We start from the raw sequence: 13,060 nt of genomic DNA on the forward strand, positions 1-13,060 counted from the left end.
CACGAACTATGCGGCTGCAACGTTACTGGGGGTGACTTACGAGCAATGATAATTCCAAAAGCAGCTTTTGCGTATCAACCTTAAAATATCATTTTATATGTGATTTAATTTTTTCTTTTCTAATTGTTTAGAAATCGTATAGGGCTTTTTTGTTCGTTCGATAAAATTGTTGAAGAAGAAAAAAAAAAAGAAATATTTCTATTATATATCAGTGTGACTATCATTGTCTTAAGCCTTGTGCTTGTTTTCCCACAAACTTGTGTTTAAAGTTGTGCGTATTCCTTTGGGAAATTTGAATTTTGGCCTCTTTTCCTCAACGTGAGGTCCAAGGTGAGGTCCTCCGGTCTCTGATGGTACAGGAATGGGCTATGGGAGCCAATATCACTCGGGTATGGCTCCCATGAGATTTTCTACGCTCTTTTCCATCCTTTCTCGTATTATACGCGCGTACCAACGTTACAACGAAGTCATGGTGAACCATGAAAAAAGGAAGCAAGCCTATTCGATCTCGTTCGTTTTGTTCGATCGCTCGAAATCCCATGAAATTTTAATGTTAAGTCCCATTAGAAGAACTTTTGCGATGTTGGTAAGAATTTTATTAAAATTATTATAACATATATTCATGTATATGTTGCAGATTATTTGCAAGATGGTAGACCATCATCCATGCAGGGTCCAGATTTAGAAAATCAAAACAGCTTGGACAGTGGTAAGTTTATTTCATTTGTGTGGTCACTTGATACAGATGTATTATATATCTTATATGTATTATATATATAATATATCTGTATAATATATCTATATAATATATTTATATAATATATCTATATACATATATACATACAATCATACATGCTAATCTCTCCGATAATCAAATTGATGAATAAATATATTCATATATCGGTCAGATACAAATAGATTCTTAACGAATTCAAAGTAGGTTCGAAAGTAATTCGATTATCACGAAGTAACACTGTGATTTGGTAGGATTTGAAGCGAGCAAAGTCGACTAACGTTCCCGTTAGGTGAATAAGCCGAGTACTAGCCGACGACTAAAGGGATGGAGGAGGAGGGTTCGGAGACCGAGGGGTTTGGCTTGGCCGCTGGCTAGCCAGCTAGCTAGCTAGCTAACGTACTCTTGGGAAGACATAAATGTGTCCCTTTAGTGCCAGTTTCCGTCCTGCGTACTGACCACTGCGAAGGACTTAAACGTACTTTACATTCGTTCTTAGATCGTATTAGAAATAAGAAATACTTAGTCCTTATCTGAAATTTCATCCTTTTCTAATCGTTAAGTGACGGTCACATTTCTGAGTTTGGACTTTTGATGTTGATGAGTTAATTGAACTATTAAGATATATATATATATATATATTTTTTTTTTTTTCAACATACAAATCAGAATCGACATGTTTTCTTGTAAGAAGATATACAAAGGGAATGTTTTAGTTAGTACAGTGGTTAAAGTTAGTACTAAGGGAGTACATTTAATGCTGGTTACCAGACGATTGCACATGCAGGGGCAGTTTGTTCTTAGAGATACGCAGGCTGAGCTTGTCGGACGAGCAAACACTTAATTAACCCTTCAAGGTTAGTTCCTGTCTCTGTCTTTACCTTAATCTCTCTCTCTCTCTTACTCTCTCTGTCTCTGTCTTTCCATGTCTCTAGTTTTCTCTTTCTCAACGAAGTAGTACTTTGGCTAGGTTTCTCACGAAAGCACTTGCGAACTCCCTTTAAGATTCACAGAGAGTTATAGTTTAACATAGAGTTGTCCAAACGTGTTTCGTTTCTTGAAAGCATCTTGCGAAAGTTATTTAATATTTTTGTTGGAGAAATAAGGATTCTTATTTTTAAAATCTTGTCTGATTATAAGAGAAATACGATCTTTTACTTAGCTTGTCGCTCTATTAGAAGAAAAAAAAATTCAAGGATACTGCGTATTGATATTTTTCTTCCATGATAATATCTATCCTCTTTCATGAAATTTTCGGGTCATTAAGACAATAGCGTGATCTTCGACTTCCGCATTTATCGTAGCTCATAGATGTATCAGGAAAGAGCAGTTTCGATCGAAAATCAGCTCGAAGAATGATGCAAGCGAGGGTCCCGATGGGCTTTCTCGGATTCGCAAAGATCCCAATCTCTTAGACGGGTCGCATCTTTTTGGTTCCAGTCAGTCAGTCACTCGATCCCTCTCTCTCTCTCTCCACACACACACACACACACACACACACACACACACACACACACACATATATATATATATATACACACACAATATCTTTCTCCATTTATACTCCCGAGACCCATTGCAACTTTAAGCGCCTCGCATTACGGGCATTCGACTCGTTTCTCTCTTTTCGAGGATTGCCTGAAGCTGCTCCCTTCTTTCTGCTCTTAATTTAACCCTCCTTTTATTTCCTCTTTCCTGCCTGTCACCTAAACCTAACTTCCATCGAGATACATCTACGCTTGGTAGAGCTATTCTCTAGATTTTCAAGAAATTTTATTCTCCTTTAATATTAACAAGATCTAATCGGAAGGATCTATAAGTTTGTATATTTGAAATCGATAAGCATTCCATCTATAAATAGCATTATCTCTCCATTACGATTCTTCTATTCTGTATAGTCCAGGCAATGTATTACTGTCTCGGTTGACACGTTGAAAATTTAACTCGAGTCCGTCTTTGGATATCCAGAAAGCTCTGACCTCGTCATTCATTATTCGACTGAAGCTCTTGTGCCGACGGACCTATGTGTGCGGGTACAATAAATAGAATCGATCGAATAACTAGAGTGTTTAAGAGACGATAAATCCAATATTTCCTTATTAAGAGTACTAACAAATTCGCATTCGTCTTACACATTCGTTTTATATTATATTTTCATGTTATCACTTATTATTAGTATTACTAAGCAATTTTGATCATTGATATCGATGACATTAAAAAATGATGTTCGTTCGTTTTTATAAATCTCGAATAGGCAACAGAGAACGATTCTATATTTATCTAGATGCTGAGACGAAATTTGGTGAATGGTCATCCGCGTCGGAGTTCGCGATAATTAGCGAGGACGGACGTGGACATGGACGAGCACTTTAAATGTCCGCCAGGCATCTCGCAGTGTTATTATTATTTAATAATCTTCCCATTGCTATACCGGAGGAAATCCTCACTCGTTATTATATCCAGCTAAAGTTTCTCCTACGTTACCTTATCTCCGCTTTTATCATTGTCATATATTTGCATATTACGTTCTACGACGTAATTTAACTTTTATATTCGAATTTATTTATTTATTTATTTATAAAAAGAGATCGATCGAGGGATGATAATTAATCGATTAAACAAAATCAAATGTATAAATATTAAAATTACTTTCGTCATATTTACCGAGCGATCCAGAAGTTTTCTGCGTTACCGACTGTCGATGAATCAGATTTAACTTTTTAACTTGATTTTCTTCCACCGCGTGTAGCATTGTCGGTAAAATAGAAATTTCTTATTTTCAAATTATTTTATAATTTACCCAAATCTTTTTCGTCTCCATTCATTTATATATATAAAAATCAAATTATCGCATAATTGCAATCAATTCCAACAAAGAAAATTAACAATTTGTTATCCCCTGTGGATCAGAAATAGAATATGCCCTCAGTATTCTCTGTTTGTTGTAAAAACCGACTAATAGGGGTTGAGTGTGTAGCCGGCAATCCAACCTCATAAAAATCCACTTATTTCAGAAATTTGAGGAAAAAAAGCCAAATTGATTCAAATCTCTTGGAGTAGACTTGGAGCCATTCTGAGCTCTAATGCCAATAAATTGGTGTATATATGGACGGAATAATATTAATATTAATAATATTAAAAGCATACTTTTGGTATATTTACGCTTGTAAATTTGTAAAGCATTACGTGGTTAAATTTAACCATAATAAAATAATAGGTGTTAGGGGGAAAAAAAAAGGAAAGGAAAAGAAAAGATAAGAAAGGATAGGAAAAGAGGAAACAGAAACGATCTGTCGCACCTGCGAAGGTAAAAATTCAAGTAGTACCTTCTTCCTTTTTCTTTTTATTTCTAGGGAAGGTGGAAGGTGAAAGGAAGGAGGAGGGTTGTACGGGCGCCTTTACACCCCCTTACAATACCTCGGCGTACATTACATACAAGCCGGTTATTTCTCCAGGGAGTTTTCTCACGTGAATACCGCGAGAGCACGCACATTTGTGCTTGCGAGCTCACACGTACGTGTGCGTACATACGAGAATAATCTTACTGGATGGTGTGTCATATATATAGGTTTGAGTTCTTGGAGAAAAGGTAGCTAGGAGGTACGGGGGAGTGGAAAAAGGAGGGTTGGAAGCGAAAAACGACATCGAGGTGCTACTGTGCGCGCTCTTTCCTTTTCTCTTTCTTGCCTTTCCTTTTCTTTCTTTTTCTTTCACAGCACCCATGGGAATTTAGGTGAAAACTTTACTCAGGCCGCCCCGAAGAATTCTTACCGAGAGAGAGAAAGAAAGTTTTGTCGAAGAGAGCGGCCAGCTCGACGATTCCGCGTTATCGTTGGCTTTTCGACATTGTACCTTATAGTTTCGTTTGTACGTAAAAATGTAAAGAAATTGAAGGAAATACTCGAAGAAAAATCATTCGGATCTTCTTTCGATTTTTCCCTGCGGTAAATTTCGAAACCACTGAAAGGCTATCGTTAACGATCGCCACGGTGTTTCGCTATAACTATCCTACTGGATACATAGTACCATTAAATTAATCCTAGCCAAGCTGAGTGCTCGGTAATCATCATTACCCTTCTCTCCTCTCAACCCTCTCTCCACTCCTTCGGATTATGTTTTCCACTGTACTTGGGCGTTCCGACGTTCGCTGACCAACACGCTCATTACGTATATCTGAAATTCTGTGTATGTTCTATTTTATAGCGTTGATGGAGTATTAGAGAGAGAGAGAGAGAGAGAGAGAGAGATACACGTATATGGATAACACGATGAAGATTTCAATCTGGTTGTTAGGTTCAACGATGCGAATTATGAACGGAGAATGAAGTGTCCTTGTGAAAAACATAGGAACGAGATTTTGTTTTCTTTTATTTTTGTTTCTTTTTTTTATTGATCTCATCACTCGTGACCGAAATGATTTCGTAGATTTTACGGTGTGTTCAGTATGAATCAGTACGATATTGAGAAATTACGATGTAAGATAAAATCGGTCGAGAGAATATATTTTAGGTGTGGCAAGTTCTCCTCTTTTTTAAACGCGTTATGCAAAATGAATGTGCGGTTCCTTTTCACTCGCTCGCTCACTATGCTCTGTGATATACGCGAGTAACCGTATCAAGTGTATATCGCTTCATACGAATGTATCCAAGCAAATGCGTTTGAAAACCTTGTCCCAGATTTTTGAATCTTTCTCTTTTTGTATTTTCTTTTCTTTTTCATTTGCTCTCAAACGCACAAATTCATACTCGAATTTTAAGACAATATTTGCGTTATCACCTGTCCATTATTTGTATATACGATTTATATTTATACATAATGATTTGGTTATTTATATATTGGTTGTTTCGCGAATACACCTCATCGAAGACAAGCTCTCTTGGTATCATCATCTTCCAGAGGTAGGTACGTAAAATCGCGAGACGTTATATCGCGCATAAACGAAATACAAAACGGAGTTAAGGCCAGTCGGATGGATGTACCGTGCACAGGAATGTCCTATGCGATAAAATCTGCCGACCTACACCTTGTCTCCTTCAGAAGACCGACACGCCGACGTTCCTACTCCTTCTCTCGAGAGAGGATTCTCTCGCGGAAAATGATAGTTTCCGAGTTCGTCACCACGTCCTTTTCTATTTTCTCAATAGATTGGATCAAAAATCCAACTTTTTAACTTATCTATAACTTGACCGTAATAATTTATCTGTTAATATACTTATAGAGATGATTTTTAAAATAAATTACTCTTTTTCAAAACATTTAAGCAAATTTTCTTTTCAAATCGTTGAAAAGACAAACCTAAAAATATTTTTAATCTATACTATATATATATATATATATATACTGTGTATATATATCCATCTATTATTTTCCTAATATAGCTTTTCGATGTATAAGAAAATGTATAAAAATTGAGAAAGAAGTAGTCGATAGGTGGTTAGAATATAAGAGCCTCTTAAGGATCGACTAGCTTCCATTGAAATTCCGTCGAGTTAATGCTCAGGTTACTCCGAAGGATGCTTAAGCGTTTAAAGCTTTAGCTATAGTTAGAACGTATCTCTCACAAGTACTTCGCATAACGCGAAGGATATATATCCTTTACTATTATCGTGGAACAAACCGCAGATCTCAATGCCGATCCTTTCTCTTCATGTAGAAAATTGCAAAGTATAGGACAACGTCCTCCATTCTTCTTCTTCTTTCTTCTTCCTTTTATAGATCATGCATCTATGTATACGCGCGCGCGCGTGTGTAACTATAATAGATATTTTTTTTTTAAGTCTGATCGATATGCTCGTGCAAACGCTTTTCTATCTAGGATGACTAATGTTTTGTAAACTTTCTTTCGTAATACCGTACCAGATTAAAACGTTTTAAAATTGGTATATGCTTAGAGATAAGATCAATATGGTCGACAGTCTTCTCGACGTCGTTTCGTATCAACCAATGAATCCTTACGAGTATTGTCATCTATGATGACTCTATGCGTTCTGGTATATCCATGAATTCAACTTGATATTATTACGATCTCGATGAAGTATCTAGTATATCTGTGTGTTTATAGGTATATCCAAATATTATAAATAATCTGGTATGGAGGTAGCACCAAACTTTCTTCTTAACATCACCTAACGAAATAAAGAAAGAAAATGGTCAGAGAATATGTTCGGTTCGAAGAAGGCAAAGACCCCTTAAGGATATTCTTGGTGGTGGTGGTGGCGCGAGCCGTTTAATTGCTAGCTCTTAAGCAATTGCGGTTTGAGGGCAGTTGAGACAAGGATCGAAGCAATTTGCCCTTTGGTGGAAGGAGGAGATGCGACCTCAGGATCGCGGTGAGCTCACTGCCGGTAACTGGCGTGTCCTTCTCTCTTGGAGAAACGTTGATGTAGGCTCTTGAAACTTCTTCTTCTTTTTCTTTTCTTCCTTTTCCTTTTCTTTCTTATAAAAACATCGTCTCTCTTTCTCTCTTCATCAAGAAGATGCGTACGCATTATGCGCCCTCGCCCACGTGTCGACCGCAGAGAAACGCTTACGGCTAATTGAATTCGCGTTACGTCGAGAAAACTCCGTTGCGGCCTTATTGCAGACCAACCATACGGTACTATATACGTGTATGCCTACGTATTCGAAATCGATCGTAAACCCGCCAAACACGATGAATATTTCAAACTTAGACGCGTTCGATCTCTCCTATTTCTACTCGAAATTATTTTGGAAGTTAACCTTTCATTCTAACGTGTGGTACACTTAAATCGATATTGACAAATTCTAACAATAATATAGTAGTCCATTTAACAATAATATAGTATTTTTGGAGAATAGGCTAAGAGCTTGTAATTTTATCGTTTGAATGATAAAAGGATTAGCCTAAAAAGTAATTGATTTTTATAATCGCTTGGGAACTTTTGGCTCACCCTGTATAGGGCAGAGATTTGCTCTATACATCTTTCTTTTATCTTGATATAATTTAATTCCGTTGAATATGCTATCTTTTTCGTTCTTTTCTACATTCTTATATCCTCCTTCCCTTGGATGGATATCAAAAAAGAGTTTCGTTGTTCGTCATACAATATGTACCTACACCAATTTCTTTGTATCGTAAATTAATTTCTTTTCTTTTCTTTTTTTTTTTTTTTTTTCGTTAACAACTCATCGAGAGGAGAAAGTCCCTTGTTTGTTTTGTTTTGGCAGAGCCAATGGGATGATGGATAAGGAGTTGATTCAAAGCGATCGCTATGTATCGAAACAAGACAACGGAAGGAAAGATTTCTTTAAGGTCCGTTCACAAAGCCACCTCGAAATTGAAAATGACTGGAGGATTGAATTTTTCGAAAATTTAGACTACGCAGTGGTAACCTCAAATCGGTCGATCTTATAATTTAAAGGAAAAAATAAATATTTGAGTTTATTAATCGTATCTTATAGGCAAGTATGAATCAACATTAATGTCTTCGACCGAATGAAACCTAAAATAAGACAACAAGATTTGCGAGGTTGACATTGGCTTAGGATGAAACTTTTTTAAACGAATGAAATAGATCGATCACTGTCTTATATTATTTTTTTCTATATCATGTCGTAGAAGTTAACGGTCGGTATAGATCATAACTCGATAAGAAACTGAATACCTTGGGATCCAATTAAAATGCAAGAAAATAGAAAGAAAACATTCCAACGGCTTATCATATATTCTTTTTGACAAGACATTCGAAGGGTTTACTTCGATGTGTGCTTCCTGCTGTTAGTTAGCAGAGAAGAAGTTTCTTTCTGTATTTTTGCGATCTCCTCGGAGAAACAAAATAGAGGAGGAAACAAAGGTGGTTGCGTATAAAGCATAGGCCGAAACGAGACCTCAGGGTGCTGTAGTCAAGACCCGTGGGGTTCATCCTGGAAAAATTCAGCCGTGTTAACTGTTCCAGGAGAGAAACGAACGACTCCCCTTTCTCCAAATGCGTGAAACCCAAACCAATTTTTCTCTCTTCTTTCTTTTTCTTTATGTATATTCTTTCATACCTATATAATCAACCCTTGTATAACACGTTAACGCGCTTTCGATATAACGCGGTAAAAAATTACCTTCTTTGTAGCTTCTCATGACACGGTACGGTACGAATTAATTGTATTATGCTACAGGTTTGCTTGTACGTGTGTATTTAAAAAAGAGGCAGCTGGATCAAAAAATGTGTTCTTGATCCAAATGAATCCAAGAAAATGTTTTTATAAGGAAACTATTATATATAGATACGTATGTATGTATATACGTACGTATATAGATATGTACATATGCGCGCGCGCGCATACACATACACACACACACACACACGTAGCCGAAGTAACGTCGAAGCAATGGAATTTGAAAAGAGAGTGCAAAGAAGCACAGCCGGTTGGAGTAGGAAGCCACAGGGAAAGGCCAGGGGACCAACAATCGGAAAACAGCGTTGTTGGTGGTCGGCTTTAGCTGGTAGGAAGAACGGAGACGCGAAAGTGCCGTTCGAGGATTCCTATTTCCCACGATCCCATGGCTGCCATACGAGCTCCGCAATACTCCGTCTTTCTCTGCACTGCGGTAATCATAATTACACCTGCGGGTGTCTTCTTATCGCACTCTCTTCGCTCGATCCCGCGGTCCATGCTTTTCCTATCCTTCGAGAATCCTCTCTTCTCTTCTTCTCTGCGCTGTTCGAGACGAAATAGATAGAGACGTCCTTGAAAGAAATGTACCAACGAGAACGTTCGCCACGGAAATTGGTTTTTCCTACGACCGGAATGAGTTACCTATTCTTTTGGGAATTTTTTTTTTCTTTCATCGAGTCTATCGAAAAGTTTTCTTGTCTTTTAAGAAAAGAATTCTAAAGATCCGATCGCGATTGGAAGACTTTTTTAATATCGATTAGTAGATAAATTAGAAATTTATTAGTTTCTTTATCGTAACGTAATTCTAATCCTTAGGATGTAATTTAGAAAAATTGGCATAGTTATTACTTGTATCGCTTTGTCGAAGAGACAAAATCATGATGATTCCCTCCTCTCTAATCGATAATCGATCAATCGATCAGGAATATTATTGTATGCAACCAATTAAGATTCTTGGAGAAGCGATAATTTCGTTGCGGCGAGGTAATAACGTGAGACCGAAGCAACGTGCAGAGCAAAGGGTCTATCTAGCAGCAGTGGCAGCGGCAGCGATCAGCTAGAGATCGATTCGAAGGTCGGAGAGAAGCCACAGGAGCTTTCGCTGGGTGGTTAGCCCGAGGCAGTGGTGATGTCGTGCTGCCGGATGCTTCGTAGTCGTCGAGAATCGCTCGTGGTGACCGCGTAGTAGGGGTATAATGCATTGAATTAGACGCAAATGCACCCTGGGCACCAATTGGACGCTCTTTCAGTCCTACCCGTTCCATCTCTCCCTAGAGAGAGAAGAACACCATCGCCCGTTCTTCCTGGATACACCTCTCTATCTCTATCTCTTTCTATAAACTGAAGATACTTTGGATCGGACATCAGCTTTCTTTTTCTACAATATTATGCTAAAGTACTCGTAAACTAAACCGGACGCAACCCATAACGACAAAGTATTTTGCACGTAGCTAAGAAAGAGACGAAGATTTCTTCCTGAGGTCGTTAAAATGATTTGTATTTTTAGATATATCGAATGTTTTTCACTCTGATGCGTTAAATGTCCAATAATTACTCGAGATATGGTCGAATTATTAAATAAGCCTCTAGCCCAACGTACTTAGAATAGATTAGATTTTAACAAATAGGAAACTGCTCTAATCACGTTATTACGTACGACTTTAAAACAACGTAACAACATGCAATCCATTTAGATCAGATGATAGAGAACTTGGCAATAGTTGAAATAATTATCCATAAAGAAGATAAGCTGAAGAAAGAGATAGTAGAACGATTGGACGATGGTGAGGGTGAAATCGATGATTCCGGCGGATGTTCTAAAGTTTCCAGGAAGGGTACAACCGATCGTTTGGTTTCGCTCCATTTCGTACGTTTAGTGACGCATTTCGAAGGACGTGTATCGGATGTCCCACCAGCGGTAAATCACAATGGACTGTGCGAAGACAAAAATCAGAACCGCCCTTTCTTCGTGCCCCTCTCGAGGCCACCCCTTTTGCTCGATGATTCCATTCCTCATGGTCTCCGTTCTACGAAGGAACGAAGCGAGAGAGGGAGGGAGAAAGAGAGAGAACGAGAAAGAGAGAGAGAGAGAGAGAGAGAGAGAGAAAAGGAGCCGGTTCAGAATTTAATATAATATAGAATGGATATCCTGTCCGTGGAGAGCCGATGGAGCCTACTGTGTCTCCTTTATATACCAGGCATTAGGTGGTACACGTAACCCGATATAAGAGGGGTATAAAACAAAGTATGAACCTAAGGCATACCGTGATCGGTACCAGGATCGTAAGGGCACATCTTTGTCCTTTCTCGAAACCTTCAAGGTATAGATATTCTCTAAGGAACGGTTTCGAGAACGTGGATGAGATTTCAATTGCTTTTATTGAGATCATCTTGAAAAATGTACCTTATATTTGATTTTTTTTTATTCACTTTTTTCTTCTTTATACATTTTAATTTTTACACCAAATCATTGATAGAGCATTTCTTTAATTTTTTTTCTTTAATATTTTCTATTATGTAATATCTATTTTTATTATTAATATTTCTTTTCAATTTTCTTGAAACAAGTCCGAAGATATAACAATAGCACGGTTCGATACGATTATTGTGAGAAAATCGACTAGAGCCGTTGTATTTGAGTCGTCATCGTGTACTTTGGACCCTGGTGTCCTACGGGGGCGGTTTATTGTGGGACGCCCTTTGTATGAACTTCTATAATCCGTGACAAGATGATTGAGATATCTGGTTACGTTCTTACAGGTGAATACAATTCGTAGGTTAAACGTCGAAAAAACATCTAGATGATGTTGTTTTCCTTTTGCCGCAATTAGGTACCGCTTTTTACCAAAGAAGAGATCAAATTCATCCTCGTCCCAACTATTGTCATTCAAAGTCTCCGATGAATAGAATCGGACACGAGAAACGCATCGTTCAGATCGAGAATTTTGTTTGTTCAATTTCATCATTATTCTACATATACCTGTTGAATTGATAATGATTATAAAGGTATATTATTTTTTTTTATTCTTAATGTAATCATAAAAAAAGCTCGAAACAATTAATGGGAAATAATTTTAATTCAATAAGAAATTCTTTTTATTTTGTACGATTAAAAATAATTAGTGAGAAGTTAATAGAAGCAAAAAGATGAGTTTTGAAGATTTTAGTCAGTCCAAAAGCAAGACTAGAATGGGAATACTTCCCCGAAAGAAAGTTTAAACATTTACAACTAATTCGGCACTCGCTCTACAGACAACCGACTTTAGTACTGGTTGTCGGTACCATCGAGGAAGAAGGGTCGAGGACGAGCAGCCTCTTGCGATGAATTACAGTGTATCCCACGAGAGAAAGGAGAAGAGAGGGTCCGTGCAAAACCACCCCCATCTCGTACTCCATCTCGCGTTAATTCCAACTCCAGACGCGTACCGTATTCACCGTTATCTTCGAGTCGAGCTTAATCTCCTCGCCATCGAGTTTCGGCTATCATACAAATTTCTCAACATTCTTTTACCGCGTCTCCTCGTTTTCATCATAAAATATTTGAATTAGAAGAAAATCGCGTTTATTATAACTAGAATAAATAGTTGAACAATTCATTGAAGATTATTCGTTCGAAAGTATACATGCCAATTTAATTTAATTATTGAAAGATTTTAACCAAAAGAACAATATCTATTTAACAAATGCATACTACACCTTCTCTACCTTCAAGCTGTACCAATTTGATGAACATTAGATTCCTAATACGTTAACTTAGATCATTTAAAATACAAACTCCTTTAAATATTTCTAGTCCATTTAGTTGAAAACTAAATAACTGCTTCCAAAATTTTAAACATTTTTTTATCTCTCGTTTTTATTATTAAAAAAAATTTTTATACACCAGTCATCGTCAGAAAATAAATAGGTATCTATAAAGAGATCACTCGATCGTACGAGTTTAACCGAAGACGAATGTTCTTGAAAGGAGGTCGCATCAAGAGATATCCGGATGTTCTCTTGAGAATCGACGAAACGCCATGCTTCGTGGGAAGAGAAGAGAGGGTGCAGAAACGGCAGGACCCCTAGAGTCCCTTGGGGCCTGAGCACCGAGTAAGATTGGCTCCGAGGCTTCGTTCCTACGAGACCGAGACTCAATTAAACTTTAAGATGATATGCGCTACCCCTGACTCTCTCTCTCCCTCTCTCTCTTCTTCA

The 13,060-nt window shown here is 37.5% G+C and overlaps 1 protein-coding gene across 4 annotated transcripts in view; it reads left to right on the forward strand.

Moving 5' to 3' along the window:
• Nucleotides 1-13,060, forward strand: part of LOC124955656 (zinc finger protein 423 homolog) — a 52,261-nt gene that overhangs the window by 17,596 nt on the left and 21,605 nt on the right. For all 4 annotated transcript variants that reach the window (XM_047510399.1, XM_047510401.1, XM_047510402.1 and 1 more), the window contains one exon: nt 638-709. In XM_047510399.1, the coding sequence (XP_047366355.1) occupies nt 638-709 (72 nt within the window). The remainder of the gene's footprint in view (nt 1-637; nt 710-13,060) is intronic.

Source organism: Vespa velutina, chromosome 19, assembly GCF_912470025.1.
Source record: "Vespa velutina chromosome 19, iVesVel2.1, whole genome shotgun sequence".
Lineage (NCBI taxonomy): Eukaryota > Metazoa > Arthropoda > Insecta > Hymenoptera > Vespidae > Vespa > Vespa velutina.